Source organism: Colletes gigas, unplaced genomic scaffold, assembly GCF_013123115.1.
Source record: "Colletes gigas isolate AHSC1104 unplaced genomic scaffold, ASM1312311v1 Colletes_gigas_Sc00034, whole genome shotgun sequence".
Taxonomy (NCBI): Eukaryota; Metazoa; Arthropoda; class Insecta; order Hymenoptera; family Colletidae; genus Colletes; species Colletes gigas.
Window position 1 is genome coordinate 1,745,764 of NW_025106663.1, and position 23,364 is coordinate 1,769,127.

A 23,364-nucleotide genomic window follows, 5' to 3' on the forward strand; every position below is an offset into this window, starting at 1 on the left:
ACTAAGTTGATTAGAAACTAAAAATAGATAATTTTGCCTGCTTTAGGAGTGTTAATATAATTTAATCGACGAATATAATAGTTTAAAAATTTAAAAACAAATTCCTAATCATCGAATTTGTAATTATTATTTCCTTGCAATGGAAATGTTTCATTAAATCTCAGTCAATTTTCAAAAATTCAGTCTAATATTTTGCTAATTTCATTAGAAACTACAAAAAAAGATCATTTTGACTCTTTTGATAGTTCTAGTATTAATATAATAATTTAAAAATTTTTTTTAAAATTCCTAATCATCGAATTAGTAATTATTATTCTCTTGCAATGGAAATGTTTCATTAAATCTCAGTCAATTTTCAAAAATTCAGTCTAATTAATACCTTAATTTGATTAGAATCTAAAAATAGATCATTTTGACTGTTTTGATAATTCTACTGTTAATAAAACAATTTAAAAATTTAAAAAAAAAATTCCCAATCATTATTTTCTTGCAATGTTCAACATCGTAAGGGGGGAGGTGACAAAAATAAGGGTTTCTAGCAACAATAATATCGACAGTGATTAGTTCCACCGCGTTAGATCGTGAAACAAACAATGGCGTCGATAATTCGTAACCTGCGAGTTTAACAACTACGTTATTAGTCTTCTCGTGTGTACGTATACGCATATAGAGATCCGATTATACACATTCGCTAACCCTCGTCTCTCGTTTAAATGCCAATAATGCCGGTTATATCATACACTGTATATATAATATATACTATATAATAAATACAACGAATCTCCGTGCAACGACCGATCCATCTCTAATATTCAAACTCTCGTGCGTGGCCGTTCGTTGTTGCACGATTAATCGTCTTTTTTAACCAATTACACATCGAGGAACTTACTTACTGACGCCATCGCGCTCTGGATCTATTTACAACGTCCATTAAGGGGGGCAACGTGAAAAATGGCGAAAATAAAAACGAGATTCGACGATCTTCCTATTTTCGTCAACTTTTACACTTTGTTTATAATAATACTCCTCAGATACTCGTCAAAAAATGCTAAAAGACACTCCTTTTTGGGGGGCTCCGAAAAATAGATCATTTTGACTGTTTTTTGGTAATTCTACTGCTAATATAATAATTTAAAAATTAAACAAAACTCGTCGAAAAATGCTAAAAGATACCCCCAATTTTGGGGGGCTCTGAAAAATAGATCATTTTGACTGCTTTTTGGTAATTCTACTGTTAATATAACAATTTAAAAATTAAAAGAAACTCGTCAAAAAATGTTAAAAGTTACGCTCTTCTTAGGGGGGCTTTGAACCCCCTCAAAAAATGATCCTCGAAATAAAAATCCAGTTCAAATAATTATCATTTCTATCTCGAAATGTGAAAGAATTTAAGTAAAAAAAATTGATTCAAACATCAGCTCTTTTTGGGGGGCTCTGAACCCCCCCAAAAAATGATCCTCGAAATAAAAATCCAGTTCAAATAATTATCATTTCTATCTCTAAATGTGAAAGAATTTAAGTAAAAAAAATTGATTCAAACATCAGCTCTTTTTGGGGGGCTCTGAACCCCCCCAAAAAATGATCCTCGAAATAAAAATCCAGTTCAAATAATTATCATTTCTATCTCGAAATGTGAATGAATATAAGTAAAAAAAATTGATTCAAACATCAGCTCTTTTTGGGGGGCTCTGAACCCCCCCAAAAAATGATCCTCGAAATAAAAATCCAGTTCAAATAATTATCATTTCTATCTCGAAATGTGAAAGAATTTAAGTAAAAAGAATTGATTCAAACATCAGCTCTTTTTGGGGGGCTCTGAACCCCCCAAAAAAATGATCCTCGAAATAAAAATCCAGTTCAAATAATTATCATTTCTATCTCGAAATGTGAAAGAATTTAAGTAAAAAAAATTAATTCAAACATCAGCTCTTTTTGGGGGGCTCTGAACCCCCCCAAAAAATGATCCTCGAAATAAAAATCCAGTTCAAATAATTATCATTTCTATCTCGAAATGTGAAAGAATTGATTCAAACATAGTTTCTCGTTTCGCCATTTTGCTCGAGTCGCCCCCCTAATTTGGGGGGTCGAAGAAAGCTCTGTGGACGCTTCGTGACCCACGTTTTGCGTGTAACTAATTTTCTAACACCTAAAAAACGTCGTATCTGTCACGAAGGAACGTGTCCACGTGTAGCATAATCACGGTACCCTAACGGATCAAGCAAGGGAAGAACAATCGATCGCGGGTACAAAAAGCGGTCTCGTCGGTTTTTTTTTTCGCTTATTTTTTAATATTTTTTTTCCTGTTTTTCCCCCAGTTTTCTGACTCTCTCGCCTAACATCGATAATTATGACCATGTGCAAATAATGTGGAAGAAGACCAACAAACGATAACACACGGGCTCGTCTAATTCGATTCTAGAAACACCTCGTCCTGGATAAATATCTAACGAACTATAACAATCGATTGGGTCTGCCCCCTTCGAATTCTCTTGGAAACGGTTTTGGCGATAACAGGGGGGACGGATCGGTCGTGCATCAAGACGTTACTTCTCTCAAGCGGTTTGATAAACTCTAGATATATCGTATAGCCACGTATAATTCCATGCACGATGGTCACGTGCACGTAATTATAGATGATTATGATTTAGATATATATCTCAAAAAGGAAACGATGAAGTTACTAGGCCTAATTGGCGGCGTAGGCGGGACATGCCTCGCTCGACTGTCCGCGAAGCTTCGATTCTATGTCTATAGCTTGGTTTCGGTCCGTTTTGGTCGTTTATCCCCCTCGAAAATGATTTCACTATTTAACGAATCGATCGCGGATCGAACAAAGTGCAGAACTTGCTCTAGATTTACATGTTTACGGAGCTTCGTGAACGTGAAGCGAGGAGGAACTTTTTAATGGCGGAGAAACGGGTTTTGGGGGAAATTATGGGAACGTTTTTCGAACTGAGTGGCTCTGAAAAGAGTGGTTTTTGATGGGGAAATTAAATGTTGGGTTCGTGAGGGTCCATTTGTGCCCCTGGGGAATTTTTAGAATTGCTAAACAGTGGTATTAGGCTATTCTTTTAGGTTAGGAAATATTTTTGGTAATAAAGTTTAAGTTTTATGTTTTGATTTGAAAAAAATAAAAATAAAAAATTGCTCTCGATTAGATAAAATAGATTTTGAACCATTGCAATTATTAATTAGGGTTAACTGTTTTTTAGGGGGCATTCTCGTGTAGCAGCGTTAAAATTTAGAGTTTTTTATTTTTTTTCCTGAGGAATTAACAGCTCTTTTGGGATGGAATTTTGGGAATAGGAAGAGTGACCCTTGAATTGTATGAAAATATTTTTTTTGTGGATTTTTTATTATCTTTTCGTTAAATAGTAGTGTTTTAATCGAAATAAAAAAAATTGATTGGTTTTTATGGGAAGAGGATTGTTGTTTATTAAAAATGGTGTAGGATTTTTAAATTTTCTAGATTTTCTATTTGGAATAGTGGAAATCATCCAGTTTTAAGAAAATTTCATCTTTATCCTTGGATTGAATTAAAAGGCACAATTATTATTTAATAAAAGAAAATACAAAATGGACTAAAAAAAATATTTTTCTATAGTTTAAGGGTTCCTTTTCATGCTCCAAAATTTTTAGTACAATAGAACTTTGAATTTTGGATGAAAAAAATTTCAAAAGAAACTTTTAATCTTGAATTCTTTCCAATGCTAATTTTCTGTCTTTTTTGGTTATTGTAGACAGTAAAAAGTGGACTAAAAAAAATATTTTCCTATAGTTTAAGGGCCCCTCTTCATGCTCCAAAAATTTTAGTACAATAGAATTTTGAATTCTTTATGAAAAAAATTTCAAAAGAGACTTTTAATCTTGGATGCTCTCCAATGTTCATTTTCTGCCTTTTTTGGTTATTCTAAACAACAAAAAGTGGACTAAAAAAATATTTTTCTATAGTTTAAGGGCCCCATGTCATGCTCCAACAATTTCAGTACAATAGAACTTTGAATTCTTTATGAAAAAAATTTCGAAAGAAACTTTTAATCGTGAATTCAGTTTCTGTCATTCTTGGTTATTGTAAACAACAAAAAGTGGACTAAAAAAAATATTTTCCTATAGTTTAAGAGTCCCTTTTCATACTCCAAAAATCCTAATCCAAAAGAACTTCGAATTCTCTATGAAAAAAATTTCAAAAGAATGTTTTAATCCTGAATTCAGTTTCTGCCATTTTTGGTTATTATAGACAGTAAAAAGTGGACTAAAAAAAATATTTTCCTATAGTTTAAGGGCCCTTCTTTATACTCCAAAAATCCTGATACAATAGAACTTTGAATTCTTTATGAAAAAAAATTCAAAAGAAACATCTAATCCTCGATTCAGTTTCTGCCATTCTTGGTTATTGTAAACAACAAAAAATAGCAAAAAAAAAATATTTTCCTACAGCTTAAGGGTCCTTTTTAATGCTCCCAAAATCCTAGTTCAATAGAATTTTGAATTCTTTATGAAAAAAATTTCAAAAGAAACTTTTAAAACTGGATTCAGTTTCTGCCACTTTGGTTATTATTTTGTTATTGTAAATAACAAAAATTGGACTAAAAAAAATATTTTCCTATAGTTCAAGGGCCCTTTTTCATGCTTCAAAAATTCTAGAGCAATAGAACTTTGAATTCTTTATGAAAAAAATTAAAGAAAAACATTTAATCCTGAATTCCTTCTAATGCTCAGTTTCAGCCCTTCTTGGTTATTATAAACAACAAAAAGTGGGTTAAAAAAATTATTTTCCAATAGTTTAAGGGCCCCTCTTCATGCTCCAAAAATTCTAGTACAATAGAACTTTGAATTCTTTATGAAAAAAATTCAAGAAGAACTTTTAATCCTGAATTCTTTCCAATGCTCAGTTTCTGCCCTTCTTATGTATTATAAACAACAAAAACTGGCCCAAAAAAAATATGTCCCTACAGCTTAGGGGTCCCCCTTCATGCTCCAAAAATCCTAGCCCAACAGAAAATCGAATTCCTCACCAAAAAAAAAAACTAGAAAATAAAAAATTTTAAAGTCGTTAGACAAGAATTCCCCTTTTGAGGTGGCACGTTTGGGACCCAATTACAAACAAAAACACAATCAAAACAGTGAGATGGACACAAAAGAACCAAAAGGGACGAACGAAAGAGGAAAATGGCCTAGACCGCCGCGTTTATTGTTGGTCACAGCATCCGATCACGGAACCAGGGATTAGAACGCGGTGCTGGATTGGGGCTGTCGCGGCGCGTTGGGACCGTGTGGCACCAGCTGTACGCCAGCACCGCCCCCGCCGCCCCCGCCGACGACGGGTTCCGGTTGCCCGGCTACCTTGTATCCCGGATCCATGTCGTAGTCCGGTTCGAGCGCAGGATTCACTCGTCCGTTCGACTCGTCCTTGCTGCCGTAGAGTCTACCGACCCCAGCAGCCAGAACGGCCATTTGCTCCCCCTCAGCCGGGTCCGGGCCGACCCTCTCGACGTCCTCCGGTATGTTCACCACGCACCTGAAGACATCGTAGCCGGGCGCCAGTCTGCCGGTAAGGAATGCCACCTGCGTGCCGTACGACACGCTTATCAACGTGATCAACGACAACAGCATCGCCATCGTTCTGAACGGGAAACCCTGGGTGTTCGTTTCCTCGTCGTAGCCCGGATAGTGGATCAGCGCGGGCAGACCCATCAACGGTTCACCGCCGCTGATCCTCACCACGAACGCGATTATGTACGCGGACAGGCTGCCGTAAGTGTTGCAGTACTCTTTGAAGTGGACCACCATCAGTAGCTGCGGGAAGAGGATCACGTAGACCAGGTCTGAGCACATCGACCAGAGCCCGTAGATCGAGGGTATCGTCAACGCCATCACCGTGCTCAACACGCCGACCACGCCTATCCCCGCTCTCATCACCCAGATGATCTCCATTTCCGACGCCTGTTCAAGGGGGAGGGAAACGGGCTTGTAGAGAGGAATACCGTTCCAGCCTCTTCGTGTTCGAGGACAAGCGACTAAATGGTTTCAAACACGAAGACGTGAAGGGGGAACGTGATGGCGATGGTTTTTTTTTTTTGGAGGATGTTTGTATTCCCGGTCGTTGAACCCTTCGTGCGTTCCTCCGTGTCGTAGATGATGTGATGTCGTATGTGGTAATGGTAATGAAGTCGGATCGCGCGAGGAATCGTCGAGTATGGTGGTGACGATTAGTGAATGATCGTGATTGATGGTGATTCGATGCGTACGTTGCGGTACAATGCACGGAAGCGGTTGAATCGTCGTTCGGTTGTGTGAGAGATGAGGTTAAGAGTAAAGCAACGACGGTCTACGTGGTGGACTTACCCTCTGGCGAAAGATCAATTTATACACGTTTCTGGCGAACATCGAGCTAGCCGAAAGTATGCTACTATCCGCTGAGGACATCACCGCCGCTGACACTGCGCCTAACCCGAAAAAGGAAACGAAATCTGGTGTCAGATACTGCAACACCATCGGTAGGATCATGCTCGTTTGGTCCTCGGTGAAGGGATAGGGACCGGTGTAACCCGTCTCGTTCCAGGCTACAACAGATTTCATAATCCTCGTTTTTATTACTAACAACATCGCTGAAACACTTTTAGAAAATATGATAGACGAAATCTACTTCTGGAAAATGGACTACTACAGTTTAGATGCATGGAAGAGTCTGTTAGGGGTGTTTAAATTATTAAAAGATGGGTTTTTTTTTGGAAAACTGTTCCAATTAATAGAAAAAAGGTAGGGGAACAGTTTTAGAATTTTTTTATGAGGAATAAGACAGTGTATATAAATTTTGCAAGTTTCTATTATTTTTTGAGAAATGAATCTTATATATATGTTTTTTTTTTATGGCATAAGTAAGGGGAGAGATTAAAAAATTTCAAATGGGTCTGAAAAAATTATTTTTGATTACAGGGGTTAATTGTTAACATTTTTGGTGAATAGACATATCCCCGAAATCCTACGCATTTTCGAGAAAAAAATTCAGGAAGATAGTCAAATTTTTGGACGAAATTGAAAAATTTCGAATGGTTCTGAAAAAATTATTTTTGACTACAGGGATTAATTATTAACATTTTTGGTGAATAGATATAACCCCGAAATCCTACGCATTTTCGAGAAAAAAATTCTTTAGAGAAATCTCAATGTCTGATCATGAATGAATGATTCCCCTGAAATTTCAAAATTGTCAAATCGTTCTGAAAAAATTATTTTTAGCTAAGGGGTCAATTACAATCACTTTTTGTGAAGACATATATCCACGAAATCTTACGCAGTTTCGAGAAAAAAATTCGAGTAAGTAGACAAATTTTTTGATGAAAATGAAAATTGTAAAATCGTTCTAAAAAAATTATTTTTAATTGCAGGGGTCAGTGACAATCATTTTTGGTCAATAGATATATTGTCGAAATCTTACGCATTTTCGAGAAAAAAATTCGAGTAGGTTGACAAATTTTTGACGAAAATGAAAATTGTAAAATCGTTCTAAAAAAATTATTTTTAGTTGCAGGGGTCGGTGACAATCATTTTTGGTCAATAGACATAACATCGAAAATTTACGCATTTTCGAGAAAAAAATTCTTTACTAAAAATATAAACTGTGGCCAGAAAAGTTACTCTGAAAATTCGTGCGTATGTTTAAAACGCCATAACTTTTGAACGGATCGAAGGATTTTAAAGTTTAAAAAAGCAAACAACGCATATTTTGATGGAGAATATGTAGAAATTATAAAAATATTCAAAAAGTTGGTCCTTGACACATTAAAATGATCAAAACCCCATAAAAATGGCCCAATTTTCAAACAGCCATAACTCCTACAATAGTGAATATATTTCAATGAAATTTTGGGAGAAAGTAGAGCTCATGGGTACCTACGAAAAAGTATTAAACAATTTTTCTGTAGAGCGTCAAACAAAATTATTAAAAATAAAAAACGAATCTTCAAGAAAAATCGACACGGGGTAGGCTGCTAAAATTTTCCGGCGAAAATGAAAATTTTCAAAACGTTCTGGAAAAATTATTTTTAGCTAGGGGGATCAATTACAATAATATTTGGTGAATAGGCGTATCCCCGAATTCCTACTCATTTTCGAGAAAAAAAATTCTTTAAGGTGGTCAAATTTCTCGGGGGGAAAAAAAATTTGGAATCGTTCTGAAAAAATTATTTTTAGCTAGGGGGGTCAATTGCAATAATATTTGGTGAATAGGCGTACCCCCAAATTCCTACTCATTTTCGCGAAAAAAATTCAAGAACGTGATCAAATTTTTAGACGAACATGAAAATTTTCAAATCGTTCTGAAAAAATTATTTTTAGCTAGGAGGTTCAATTAGAATAGTTTTCGATGAATAGACATACCCTCGAATTCCTATCCATTTTGGAGAAAAAAATTCGACAAGATGGTCAAATTTTTGGACGAAATTAAAAAATTTTAAATGGCTCTGAAAAAATTTTTCTTACGTACAGGGGCTAATTACAATCATTTTTAATTATTACACATACCCTCGAAATCCTACGCATTTTCGAGAAAAAAATTCGACAAGTTGGTCAAATTTTTGGGCGAAATTAAAAAATTTCAAATCATTCTGAAAAAATTATTTTTAGCTAGGGGGGTCAATTACAATAGTTTTTGGTGAATAGACATACCCTCAAAATCCTACTCACTTACGAGAAAAAAATTCCAAATGTACTGAAATATTTAGACGAAATTAAAAAATTTCAAATCAAACTAAAAAAATTATATTTAGTTACAGAGGTCAATTACAAGTATTTTTGGTGAATAGACATACCCCGGAAATCTTCACCACTTTCGAGAAAAAAATTCAGGAAGATGAAATTACCGAAATTAAAACGTCTGACCCTAAATGTTTCCCTAAAATTGCATGGAAATCTTTAAAATATCATAACTTCTGAACGGATTGGAGGATTTTAATGTTTAAAAAAGTAAACTACGCGTATTTTGATGGAGAATATGTAGAAATTTTGAAAAAATTTCAGAAATTATTTCTTGACCTCGGAAAATGAGAAAAAATACCATAAAACCGGTCCAATTTTCAGACAACCATAACTCCTACAATAGTGAATATAATTCAATGAAATTTTAGGGAGATGTAGAGCTCATGGATACCTACAGAAAAGTATTAAACAACATTTCCGTAGAACGTTACGTAAATTTACTAAAAATCGAAAACGAACTTCTAAGAAAAGGGTAGGTGTCTACATTTTTGGACGAAATTAAACAATTTCAAATCATCCTAAAAAAATTATCTCTAGTTGCAGGGGTTAATTACAATAATTTTTGGTCAATAGACATACCCTCGAATTCCTACGCATTTTCGAGAAAAAAATTCCACTTTAAAGAATTCCAAATTAAAGAAATTGGTAGCTTTCATTTCTCAAAAAATAATACAAAAATGGAAAATTGATATACCCTATCCCATTGATCATAAAATACTGTAAAACCCTTATCTCTTTCATTTTTTCCTAATTAAAATCACAAGTTACAACAGACTCTACAATTTCCATTCTTATTGTAGGGATGTTTTGAAATGATATTCCACGCTTTTAAAAAATAAAAAAACATCGTCTAAATTTTATCGCGTCTAGAGGAGAGTTTTTCGACGAATTGCACGGTGTTTTTTCGCGGAATAAAACCCATGAAAGATACCGATACATCGTGTCGCATTAGTTCCGGTGATTCTATTGTATCGCGTGTTGCTGGACGAGTCGCATTACTACCCTCGCCCTCGCATCCACAACGCCATATGACAGAATCCCACGCTATTGTACACACTGTGGGATATCAAGGCACCCCTCTACCCACACACCCTTCCGTTACAACACCGACCCGCTTAGCTGGAACTTTGTAAATACCAGCAGTTCTCTCTCCGCGGCGGTACGAAATGTCAAGTAGCTTCCGAATGTTGGCGGTCGAAGGGGGTGGAACAGGGGGGGTGGATGTAGAGCAAACCGGGTCTAATTCAATCCCCCTTAGCTTTGGGAACCCATGAAACATATTTCCGTCCCCGTAACTAAACAACCAGAACAGTCAACGCGGGGCAAAAGGCTCAAGACGATGTTTAATTTATCATCCCCCCAACTAAACATATTTCAGTGTCTCTTGTTATGCTTGATAAAATCGCAAAAGAAACGTAGCATCGTTCCAATTACGAGTGCTTGCGAGAAACGATATTTACTCGATTTTCCTGGAGAACGGAGTCGCGTTTATCGATGATCGAGCGACCTTCTTTGCAAATTTCACGCGAGAAACGGGGCACGTATAAATAAAGAGCGCAAGGACAAGGTATAAATAAGCAGATTAACATGGTAAAAGGCGGAGAAGAGAATCTAGGGGAACAGATAGTGATTGTTGGGTGACTTACGCGTTGCTTTGGCGATTGCTCCGATGAGTACAGGCGGGATGGCCATGAGGATGCACCCTATCGCCGCCACGTAGCTGAGCAACTGTGCCCTCCCTGCTGTTTTCGAGGACAAGACTCGTTGGAAGTACACTTGCCAGGGTATACCACCGAATATCAACAACAGTCCGTAATCTACGTAGGACCAGTACTCGTTCGAGTTCACTTGACCTATCCAGTCCACCTCCATGGAACCGAGAGACTCTACTTTTGGGTTCGACCAGGCGAATGGAATGCACATCCACTGCAATTCAAATCACCACACCTTTATTCCAATTTTATCTAGTGTCGAACACGGTCCAAGTGTTTCGTGAGAGGATGAAATTATTAAATCGAAAATGGTGGCCTTTGATCATGGAAAAGGAGTCCTCTTTCGGATGATAAACGATGGTATCGCAATTGGGAGGGTTTTATCGCGATTAATTAGAGCAAATGGAAGGTGAATATAGAAAAGAAAGAGGTTATGTTATCATAAATCTGTTCTGCTCGACGATTTCAAGATGGATGCCTGAAATGATCTTAATCCGCCATAGTTTGGAATACCAGTTTGATACAGTGAAAGGAAGTAGGTCACCGCCTACACAGTCACCGGATAAATTTGGTAATACAAATACTTGCAAGCTCCCTGAGCCCTAATATCGATCTGGCAAGACCGTGGCCACAGGATTCGCATAATCGAGCAACTTCGAGCTTAAAATATTCAAATGCCACGGTTTGGTGATGTTTGGAAAGGTGATAGAGGGATGGAGAGACTCACCAGACCGATGAAGATGCAAAAGAGCTGAATAACGTCGGTATAAGCAACAGAGTAAAGACCCCCGAAGAGAGTGTAAAAAACAGCGATGCAGGCGCTCAAAATGACCGAGGCGCCCTGGTTCATGTCGATGATCACTGCTAACGTGGCTCCCAGAGCTGCCAGAATACCAGCGGCCCAGAAGACCTCGCCACAGAGGGCAGGAAGAAACAGAAGACCACCCATGCGTTCGCCAAACGCGTCTTGAAGGGGGTCCAACATCGTGATGTACCCCTGCTCCCGCATCTTATTCGCGAAGAATATTCCTCCTGCAACAGCACAATCATCCACAGTCCTCACTGTTACTATACAAAGCGTCTCAGACTCAATTGGCTAGGGTACTGGTCAAGAAAGGATCATCCAGAGTCCTCACTATCATTATCCAGAGTGTTTCAGACTTAAATAGGCTACAGTTCAAGAGAGGATCATCCAGAGTCCTCACTGTTATCATCTAGAGCGTCTCAGACTCAATTGACTAGGGTACTGTTCAAGAAAGGATCATCCAGAGTCCTCACTGTTATCATCCAGAGTGCTTCAGACACTTAAATAGGCTACTGTTCAAGAAAGGATCATCCACATCCTTCACTGCTATCATCCAGAGTGTTTCAGACTCAAATTGACTAGGCTACTGTCCAAGAAAGGATCATCACCATGCTTCATCCTTCACTGTTATCATCCAGAGCGTCTCAGACTCAATTGACTAGGGTAGTGTTCAAGAAAGGATCATCCAGAGTCCTCACTATCATTATCCAGAGTGTTTCAGACTTAAATAGGCTACAGTTCAAGAGAGGATCATCCAGAGTCCTCACTGTTATCATCTAGAGCGTCTCAGACTCAATTGACTAGGGTACTGTTCAAGAAAGGATCATCCAGAGTCCTCACTGTTATCATCCAGAGTGCTTCAGACACTTAAATAGGCTACTGTTCAAGAAAGGATCATCCACATCCTTCACTGCTATCATCCAGAGTGTTTCAGACTCAAATTGACTAGGCTACTGTCCAAGAAAGGATCATCACCATCCTTCATCCTTCACTGTTATCATCCAGAGTGCTTCAGACTTAAATTGACTATTTAATAAAAGCTACTTTTGCTAGCAAAGGTGGTTGATCCCCACTGGAACCCTATTTCAAGAAGCTACAGCACTTTGAAGGCAGGATTTGCAGACCCCTGCACCTCTGACTGTGAGGATTCTGGTGGTTTATTTGGAAAAGATTGAGTTTGAGCTCACCAAAAACGAGGCTAAGAGCGTATCCGAATGGCGCCTGGCACCAGACGAGACCCCTCGTGTAGATCGCTTCGGCGGTGCCGTTGATGTAGCCGCCGCCGACCCAGGTCGCCGTCATAGTGAATATCCCGACGAACAGCCCAATCGAGCGACCCGCTAGCATGACTTCCTCCTCGGAGTCGTTTCCGGCCTCCTTCTTCCTGGCCGCCCATATTCCCACGCCCAGGATCAGCACGTAGAACAGAACGATCGATATGACACCGGCGATGTTGATCATCTTCGGTGAGTACGGGTCCACGTGCGTGAACTCGAACTGACGGAGACGCAAATCCGAGAGGTTCGGCGGTCGGTCGGATTTCGAGAAGTTTGGATACCTGCAAGCAAACGACAAACACCCTCAGCAAACTGCAACCACGCTAGTGAAGGCATAGATAGTGATTTGAGGATGGTATCTAGCTCTTTATTGGGGTTTTTTGGGATTCTCAGGTGGTAAATTGGATTTCTAGGAGGTTGGATACCTGCGTACAAACGATATGCATCCTCGTCACCTGATAAATCAAAGCTAGGATGAGTTACTTTACTAGTGCCTAGATTGCACCCTCATCAAACGACAGCAAATACGCTAGTGAAGGCATAGATAGTGATCGGAGGATGTTGTCTAGCTTTTTATTGGGGGTTTTGGGCCTCTTTGGTGGTCAATTGGATTTTGAGGAGGTTGGATACCTGCGTGGAAACATCAAACATCCTCATCAAACCACAGCAAATACGCTAGTGAAGGCACAGATGATGATTAGAGGATGTCATCTAGCTCTTTATTGGGATTTTTGGGATTCTTTGGCGGTCAATAAGGTTTTGAAAAGGTTAGATACCTGCGTGCAAATGACAAACACCCTGATCACCCAACAAATCGAAGCTACGATGGGTAACTCTGCTAGTGCTTAGATAGCAGTCTGCTTTTCTGCTCAATTTGCGCCGTGGTCGATGCGTTCGCGCCTAACGCGCGCAATTAAGCGTAAATTCTATGTTCCTACCCAGAAGGCATTTAAATCGCGCGGCTGAGTTCACCCTCTAATCCCATTAGTCCCGGTTTTACCCTTCGCGATAGCCGGCTGTATCGCAAGGAACACATAGCCGTACTGACATAAAAAAACACGCCACACAAACGAAACCGTCAGGGTTCAAGGCCTTGGGTGCATCCCAATTAACAGACAAAGGCTTAACAAAATGGATCCTTTGCACGATTTGGGAATGCTTCTTGGGAAGTTGTGAGCAGGCACACCAATTGACTGAGATAGTCTACGTGTTGCTGTACTGGTAACAGCAAATCTAGGAAGTGGAGGGGTGAAAAAAAGTGTGAGCCAGGTCTGGATAGAGAGGATTCTCTTTCTGTGAGGTTGTGAGCAGTTTGAACGACTTGTTACACTTGTCAGTAGCCCCAATTAGTTGAGTGGATCGACGTGTTGCTCTGTCAATCTTTCTGTCTTCCATCGTTTCGATTAGGAAGAGATTCAGGAATGGAGCAGTTGAGGAGGTGTGAGTTCCTTTGTGTGATATCCTTTGCACGATTTGGGAATGCTTCTTGGGAAGTTGTGAGCAAGCACACCAATTGACTGAGATAGGCTACGTGTTGCTGTACTGGTAACAGCAAATCTAGGAAGTGGAGGGGTGAAAAAAAGTGTGAGCCAGGTCTGGATAGAGAGGATTCCCTTTCTGTGAGGTTGTGAGCAGTTTGAACGACTTGTTACACTTGTCAGTGGCCCAAATTAGTTGAGTGGATCGACGTGTTGCTCTGTCAATCTTTCTGTCTTCCATCGTTTCGATTAGGAAGAGATTCAGGAATGGAGCAGTTGAGGAGGTGTGAGTTCCTTTGTGTGATATCCTTTGCACGATTTGGGAATGCTTCTTGGGAAGTTGTGAGCAAGCACACCAATTGACTGAGGTAGTCTACGTGTTGCTGTACTGGTAACAGCAAATCTAGGAAGTGGAGGGGTGAAAAAAAGTGTGAGCCAGGTCTGGATAGAGAGGATTCTCTTTCTGTGAGGTTGTGAGCAGTTTGAACGACTTGTTACACTTGTCAGTGCCCCAAATTAGTTGAGTGTATCGACGTGTTGCTGTGTCAATCTTTCTGTCTTCCATCGTTTCAATTAGGATGAGATTCAGGAATGGGGTAGTTGGGCAGGTGTGAGTTAGTTTTGTGAGGTTGTAAGAAGTTTGATACCTCTGAAGACCCCGCGGTGTACAATCACGCAATAGCGGGGGACAGCCTCACACGGGTACCGGCGGCATGTCCTGATGACGGTCCTTCCAGACGACCGATGACGACGGAGGGTTGGAATTCGGGGGGCAGCAGTCACCCCACCGGAGCGAGGTCTTCTGGGAGGGGCTATTCCTTGTTCTAAACGCGAGGCCGCCCATGGGCGCTGATGGCCATCGATTTTCACCAAGCCTGCTGATACCTTTGCTTCCTCCTCGATTTTCGCCTGCGTCCACGTTTCACCAGCGCCGATCGCGACGATCGGTAAGGTCCTTCACCTGAAACAACCCACGTACATCCCTCCAGAACATTCATCCCCCCCATTTCTCACAAACTACGAACAGGACCAATACTTTTCTGAGGATCAAAATGTTAAATAGGTTCCAACTTCATTTCTGGGGGGAATTTGAGGTCCCTATTGGGGGGCATCTCACTTGTTTATCTCTGAAAATTGAAATGGTACACTTTGTTGCTATTGCTCCTGCTATATTTACAGGGGTACCAAAGGGTACAGGATCGAAGGGGACCACGTATTCCTCTTCTCAGTGTTCAAAAGCTCATTCTAGAGCATTCTAGCTCCTCAGGAATCCTCAGTGTTTACTAATGAGAAATTCGTGTTTACACTGTTCGAAATACCACGAAAAATTGAATGCAAGTGCACCAACTCTACCAACATTTCGAAATGATCTCAACATCCTTTGCAGTGGAATGGGGAACAAACTATGGCGACCTGGATTCCCCTACGAAAACAACCTGTTCTCCAAATTTCTATCATCCTCGTTCGATAAGCTTGCAAATTTAGGTGTCAAATGTCACGAATGATTTTAGTTAACACTATTTCTACCCTAATTTTGTGCAGACATGATTCACCCACAAAATGTTAGAAAATAATTAAAATCGTAAACTTGCATAAAATACGGTTAAAAATGAATTTACGAATCGAAAATTAACGAAAGAAAATTGGAAAAAATTAAATTTGAAAATCTCGGCATTCCTGATAGAAATAGCGCTAAATTCGAATGTAAATCGTCGATCATGGACACAATTCGGAAACACTGTTACGTAATCGCCACTTTCGAACAATTTCCACTTGAAATCGATTCCACCCCTTTTTCACGATCACGAGGGACTATAGAGCGATTCACGTGCATCCGGATCGATAGAATCGCCGTGCACAGGTGTCGCGCGTGAAATCGACTACACACACACGCACACAGAAAAAATGATACTTACACTTCGACTCCGGCGACGTTTCGAACTTCTTTCCAACCGAATCACGCGCGTTTCGATCGAGACTCGTCGGCTCACTTTCGCGCGCGATTCAAAACATTACGAGGGTACGAAGAAACAGTGGAGAAGGAGATTCCGGGTGAACGAGGGGTGGTTCTGGGGGGAGAAGTACGAGGATTATTTGGCGAAACGAGTGAAAAACATTTGTCCCCGCGGTGAGAGAACGGACGTGTCGGGAGTCGTTGACGGTCGTGGAGGCCACCCCGTACTGAACACCGTCTTCCTGGCAGCCGAGGACCGGCAGCTGGACGGTTCCAACGATATTGATTCGACCCCCGTGACGTCACGAGGATCCCACGGGGGGTGCGTCCACCCTCCGGCTCTGCGTCCGTCTGCCTCGCGCGCTGCACCCCTGCGCGACTGTCCTTCTCACGCGACCACCTCTCCACCCGCGCCGACTCCACGCGAAACCCCGACGACGCAGCCGGGGGGCGTGGACTCCGGCGAGAGGCGCGAGTCTGCGCGGTGGCGCGCCGCCGACCGACGCGAAATCACCGAGATTCGCGCCTACGGGACCGGGGGAATCCACCTGGTGACCGCTGACAGGTGTATCCCGACATTTAGTTGGACTTTTTTATTTATACGACGCTCAGTCAGTCGCATTCGGCACTTACACTCATCAAGGGATTTGTCATCATATTTCTTCGACATTTCTGTACAATTTCTGTTGACATTCAAGGAAAAGGTATTTTATTTCTATTTGTTGCTGAGCTTTTGAGTTATCATTGGCATTTGGAGAGTTATTGACTTGGAGCTCGTAATCTATTGATCTGATGAGGGAAATTACCTGGATTTTAGGGGGGATATTTCACTGGAGAACGGGGGGAGCTTTAGCTCGAATATTTTGGGCCATTTGGATTAAAAATTACTTCTTTCTGAGCTTTAGTTTGCTAGTTTGTGGTCTTCTGAAGGTAAAACATGAAAATCATCACAATCACAATATTTATTTGCAAATAATCACCTCAAATAGGGGTTTCCAGGTCTCTTGAGTTCCTAATTAAGTTTCTCTCGATCAGAAAATGAGAAAACTATGCCCTTTACTTTAAAAAAAGCTCGACCAATAATGTACAATATTGATAGTCGACTGAAGATTGTTTAAGAACGAAAAGTAATGGACGATATCGACATTTCGAGAGGCCATTTGAATAATCCAAAGGGAGGGATCGAACGTCATGAGAATTAGAACGACGCGTGCATAATTGAATCCGAGAAACCGAAAAAGGTGGATGAAAAATCTATTAATACCCGAACAATGAGTTGCGTCACCGTTTGCGATAGGTCAACACGAACGTTGGGCAAATACGTTTGATCTACCTTAGGATCCGCTGGTGAACGACACAACGATGCCCAGGGCAAATATAATCGTTCGTGGGAGACAAAGATGGTCGCAGGAGTGACTCGCGAAACCAAACCTTCCTATACCTCTTCTGCTCCTGCATGGTCGATATCACTTGACCCACTCTTTCCAGAAACTGTACCTTCGCTTTTATATCCAGCCTCCCATCCCTGAACCACCCTCGACATTGGCAACTCGATTTTATTAAAAGCGACCAGCGACGTATCGAACTAAACACTGGCAATTGACAACCAACCACCATTTCTATTTTTAACGGAAGCATCGCGAGTGGGAACGGGACCACGGGAGTGGGAATGGCCACTCAACGTTTCTGCTCTTTGCATTAAACGGGGTATCATCTTTTTAGTGTTAAATCAAGTAATGTGGGGGGCTAGATCTTCCTTGTGGTCGTAGTTTTTATAGGGGAATTAAATGGAAGATTTAGAGGGGGCTCTTTCAATGACTGAATGTGGAGTTTATACCTTAATGGTCCAATGTCGCCATGACACTTTCATTCCTCTCCTGATCGAGACCTAGGCTAGATCTAAGACAGACCTAAGTTAGACCTAGGCTAGATCTAAGACAGATCTAAGGTAGACCTAAGCTAGACCTAAGCTAGACCTTTTTTTTTTCTTTGTACGTGGGGAAATCCTCATGGACACCCGCGGGCCCACCCGATGGGCGGGCCGGCGGGTAGTGCCGGACTCTTACCGGCTAAAACCCCACGGTGACCATCCTCAGGCGCTTGGCGAGGGACCGGGAACTCTAGTGAGACATCACAGAGTCCCCCGCCGCGCCGTGCCTTTTCAGGCCCTTCCCGGTGAGAGGCACTCCTCCCACCGCATTTCCACTCAACCGCAGGCGCCTGGTCACCAGCGCCCGCGGCCCCGTGACATGGGACTAAGCCGCCGGCCGCGGGGCCATGTTGGCCGTAGGACACACCCGCAGCCAACTGGCCAACCTGCGGCCTTAGGTTTAACCCGCGGCAAATACCCCATGCCCCAGTCCACTCACACACACATTCACACGCGCAACACGTTCATACCGGTGTTTGGTCCGCGGGAGCTTTCGCTCCGACCTCCGGGATGCTATGCGAGGATGCAGATACCAGCCTTCTTAGGTTGATGACCTCATCCCCGCATCCCATCCCAGCGGCTGGCCCTATCCGCCACCTGGGGACGCGCCACGTAGGGGTTCACCTCCCCTGCCGCCTGGACAACCAAACGGGTGCGTGGAGACCTAACCCAGACCTAACCCAGACCTAACCCAGTCCTAACCCAGTCCTGACCCAGTCCTAACCCAGTCCTGACCCAGTCCTAACCCAGACCTAACCCAGACCTAACCCAGACCTAATCCAGACCTAACCCAGACCTAACCAGACCTAACCCAGACCTAACCCAGACCTAACCCAGACCTAACCCAGACCTAACCCAGACCTAACCCAGATCTAAGCCAGACCTAACCCAGACCTAACTCAGATCTAAGCCAGACCTAACCCAGACCTAACCCAGATCTAAGCCAGACCTAACCCAGACCTAACCCAGATCTAAGCCAGACCTAACCCAGACCTAACCCAGATCTAAGCCAGACCTAACCCAGACCTAACCCAGATCTAAGCCAGATCTAATCCAGACCTAACCCAGACCTAACCCATTTAAAATTGACATTTTCCATCCTCTGAAATTCACTTAATTTTTGTTATTTTCCCTAAATATTATTTGATATTTGAATCGACAGAGGAGCTTTCGATTGGACGAAACGAACGTGAAACCGATATTAGATTCCGCTGTCAAGTGTCGCGTGAAAAAGTCAAGCAGCGTCGTACGTACCGGTGAATTGAAAATTGCCACGTGTCAGGTGAAGCACCCCGACGACAATATGGCACGTGTATGCTGGAACGTCGTAACTGGATACGATGGAACCGGGTTCCACGAGTATCGAGGGTGGTTCGAGCTCGTGGCTCTCAGCCCGGAGTGCCTCGTGCCCCGTACCTCGCAAAAGGGGTGTTCTGTTTCGCGATACGATCGACTTGCAACCCCATGCACGCAGCACTACGTACGCGTTTCCTGTCCCAGACTATTCCTTCTTCGTTATTACTGCTAATACGAAACACTCGAGACCCTCGTCCAACAACTGTTGACCCCTTGACTTGCGATCCAATTCCAAGCAATTTTCCACCATTCAATTTTGTTTAAATTTCGTTTAATTTGTTGGATTTCCTTTAGGAACACCTGGTGAATGTAGAAATGTCGTGATTTTAATTGTAAGACTCGATAATGAGTCGCCCCATGAGTGTGAAGCTTGGCATCAAGAGCTTATGTGAGCCTCGTCATTTGAGGGGTGTATATACTATTTAATTTTGTTTTAATTTGTTGGATTTGCTTTAGGGACACCTGGTGAATGTAGAAATGTCGTGATTTTAATTGTAAGACTCGATAATGAGTCGCCCCATGAGTGTGAAGCTTGGCATCAAGAGCTTATGTGAGCCTCGTCATTTGAGGGGTGTATATACTATTTAATTTTGTTTTAATTTGTTGGATTTGCTTTAGGGACACCTGGTGAATGTAGAAATGTCGTGATTTTAAGTTTAAGACTCGATAACAAGTCGCCTCATGAGTGTGAAGCTTGGCATCAAGAGCTTATGTGAGCCTCGTCATTTGAGGGGTGCATATACTATTTAATTGTGTTTTAATTTGTTGGATTTGCTTTAAGAACACCTGGTGAATGTAGAAATGTGGTGATTTTAATTGTAAGACTCGATAATGAGTCACCCCATGAGTGTGAAGCTTGGCATCAAGAGCTTATGTGAGCCTCGTCATTTGAGGGGTGTATATACTATTTAATTTTGTTTTAATTTGTTGTATTTGCTTTAAGAACACTTGGTGAATGTAAAAATATATTGATTTTAATTTATAATACTCTCTAACGAGTGATTAACCCCATACTCGTGAATCTTAGCATCAAGAGCTCGAGTCAACCTCGTCATTTGAGGGGTATACACACTATTTAATTGCATTTAAACTTGTTTGTTCAACGATTTACTTTAAGAACACCTGGTGAATGTAAAAAAATATCAATTTTTTAATTTATAATACTCTCTAACGAGTGATTAACCCCATACTTGAGGATCCTAGCATCAGCTTGTGCTAACCTCGTCATTGTAGTGTAAGAATTTAATTTATAAATACAGTAATGGTTTCAGATTATTGCAGAAGTAATTTGCAAATGGCGTGCAAGGAATAGCAACGGAATTTTTGAAAGATTAAAAAGTTCTATGGGCACGACTACACGATTGCATTTAGGTTGCGGACTATACGCTGTTGGAATATAAAAATAAACTTGGTAACAAGGTCGAATAGAACACACCCTGTGTGTTCGAGACCCCCGCATTTACGTCTCCATTTATTTATAAGTATATTATATTTTATTCTACGTCGGTCGTTACGATGTCACGAAAGATCGACAGGAATGAATGAACCGGCCGCTTTTCTCACGGGAAATTTTTCCCAAGGTGCGCGATCGATACAGCCGACGAGGTTTTTGCGTGACAATGGGGACTCAAGGTAATTCATGAAGTGGGTAAACAAGCATGCACCCGACCATAATTACATTCCAACGATATTCTATTTCTGACACTGATCGAAATTATAAAACCAAGTATTTCTATTCCCATGACTGCAAATCAGTAATGATAATCTATTGGTAAAAAAGAGGATTGAAGAACATTTACGTAGAGTGTCATTCAAATTTATTAAAAGTCAAAAAACACATTTTTAAGACAAGTCGAAAGGGACAGATTTTTGGATGAAAAAAAAAATTTTATAGCGTTCTGAAAAAATTATTTTTAGCTAGGGGGGTCAATTACTATAGTTTTTGGTGAATAGACATACTTCCGAAATACTACGCATTTTCGAGATAAAAATTCAGGAAGATTATCAAATTTTTGGACGAAATTAAAAAATTTCAAAACATTTTGAAAAAAATATTCTTAGTTACAGGGGTCAATTGCAATCATTTTTGGTTATTACAGATATCCCTGAATTCTTACGCATTTTTAAGATAAAAATTCAGGAAAGTGGTCAGATTTTTGGACGAAATTAAAAAATTTCAAATCGTTCTGAAAAAATTATTTTTAGCTAGAGGGATCAATTACAATAGTTTTTGGTAAATAGACATATTTTCGAAATCCTACGCATTTTCGAGAAAAAAATTCAGGAAAGTGGCCAAATTTTTGGACGAAATTAAAATATTTCAAATCATTCTGAAAAAATTATTTTTAGTTGCACGGGTAAATTGCAATCATTTTTTATGAATAGACATACCCCCAAAATCCTAACCATTTTCGAGATAAAAATTCAAGAAGGTAGTCAAATTTTTCTGTGAAAATGAAAATTTTAAAATGGTTCTGAAAAAATTATTTTTAGCTAGGGGAGTCAATTGCAATAACATTTGGTGAATAGGCGTACCCCGGAATTCCTATCCATTTTCGAGAAAAAAATTCGACAAGGTAGTCAAATTTTTGGACGAAATTAAAAAATTTTAAATGGTTTTGAAAAAATTATTTCTAGCTAGGAGGGTCAATTATAATCATTTTTGATTATTACACATACCCCCGAATTCCTACGCATTTTCGAGAAAAAAATTCAAGAAGGTAGTCAAATTTTTGGACGAAATTAAAAAATTTCAAATCATTCTGAAAAAAATATTCTCAGTTGCAGGGGTCAATTGCAATCATTTTTGGTTATTACACATACCTCCGAATTCCTACGCATTTACGAGAAAAAAATTCTTGAAAATGGCCAAATTTTTGGACGAAATTAAAAAATTTCAAATCATTCTGAAAAAAATATTCTTAGTTACAGAGGTCAATTACAATCATTTTTTATTATTACACATACCCCCAAATTCCTACGCATTTCCGAGAAAAAAATTCAGGAAGATATTCAAATTTTTGGACGAAATTAAAAAATTTCAAATCATTCTGAAAAAATTATTCTCAGTTGCAGCGGTCAATTGCAATCATTTTTGGTTATTACACATACGTCCGAATTCCTACGCATTTCCGAGAAAAAAATTCAAGAAGATTGTCAAATTTTTGGACGAAATTAAAAAAATTCAAATCATTTTGAAAAAATTATTTTTATCTAGGGGGATCAATTACAATTAATTTTGGTTATTACACATACCCCCGAAATTCTACGCATTTTCGAGAAAAAAATTCAAGAAGATGGTAAAATTTTTGGACGAAATTAAAAAATTTCTAATCATTTTGAAAAAATTATTCTTACTTACAGGAGCTAATTGCAATCATTTTTGGTGAACACACATACCCTCGAAATCCTACGCATTTTCGAAATAAAAATTCTTCAATCCCGAGTATGACAGATAGCCTAAATTTTACTGAATAATATATATTGTAAATTAGTATTGACGTTCCCTATACGTAAAAAAAGTGACCTTAATTTCCACATGAAAAGCTGTTTTCGAATTCCAATAAATCACTGTCCAAAACTTTTTGCGTCAAATGGACGTAAATGGCTGAAAAATGGCGTTTTGCATTAAAATATTCATTCTGAATATCCTGTTTTAAAATACGTCGACTTCTTGCTAAATATTGAAACCTATCCCAATCAACATTTTTCTAAAATAATCTTTCACCAAAAAGTGCATTCTTTGCATTCAAAAATTTCGTAAGATCAAAAACTATGGTAATCTTTTTATTATGGTTGTGGTTGTTGGTAATTCAGAAGTTTCTCATGGAAGATCATCCATTCTGGTCGTCGATAATTCAGAACTTCCTGGTGGATCATTTATCGACGACTCAACCCCAGATTTCTATTAATATAAATAATTACACTTTCAAATCATGGCTCTGTACAAGCCTAATCTACGGGAGATTGTACAACTGAACACAGTAATTAAAATTGTGATGCTTATCTACGTAAGAATTCCCCACGTGTAAAATCTCCCCATATTTAGAGTCGAATCGTGCAGACTCTGCGTAATCTTCGATCAGACACACAATT

At 40.0% G+C, this 23,364-nt stretch overlaps 1 protein-coding gene across 1 annotated transcript; it reads right to left on the reverse strand.

Annotated features, from left to right (window-relative positions):
* Positions 1–504: 504 nt before the first annotated feature.
* LOC122402278 (high-affinity choline transporter 1) lies at positions 505–16,194 on the reverse strand. The gene is made up of 7 exons (XM_043404926.1): positions 15,946–16,194; positions 14,677–14,990; positions 12,462–12,832; positions 11,197–11,501; positions 10,404–10,683; positions 6,346–6,563; positions 505–5,943 (listed from the first exon to the last, which is right to left on the reverse strand). Exons 3-7 carry the CDS (start codon positions 12,733–12,735, stop codon positions 5,227–5,229), a joined length of 1,794 nt encoding a protein of 597 aa, XP_043260861.1. The 5' UTR covers positions 12,736–12,832; positions 14,677–14,990; positions 15,946–16,194; the 3' UTR covers positions 505–5,226.
* Positions 16,195–23,364: the final 7,170 nt, after the last annotated feature.

Coding starts and splice junctions, on each gene's coding strand:
- LOC122402278 (XM_043404926.1), bottom strand. CDS start 12,735: ATGATCAACATCGCCGGTGTCATATCGATCGTTCTGTTCTACGTGCTG. Junction 10,684..11,196: donor TTTGCATCTTCATCGGTCTG/GTGAGTCTCTCC, acceptor TTTGAATTGCAG/TGGATGTGCATTCCATTCGC. Junction 6,564..10,403: donor AGCAATCGCCAAAGCAACGC/GTAAGTCACCCA, acceptor AATCTGTTGTAG/CCTGGAACGAGACGGGTTAC.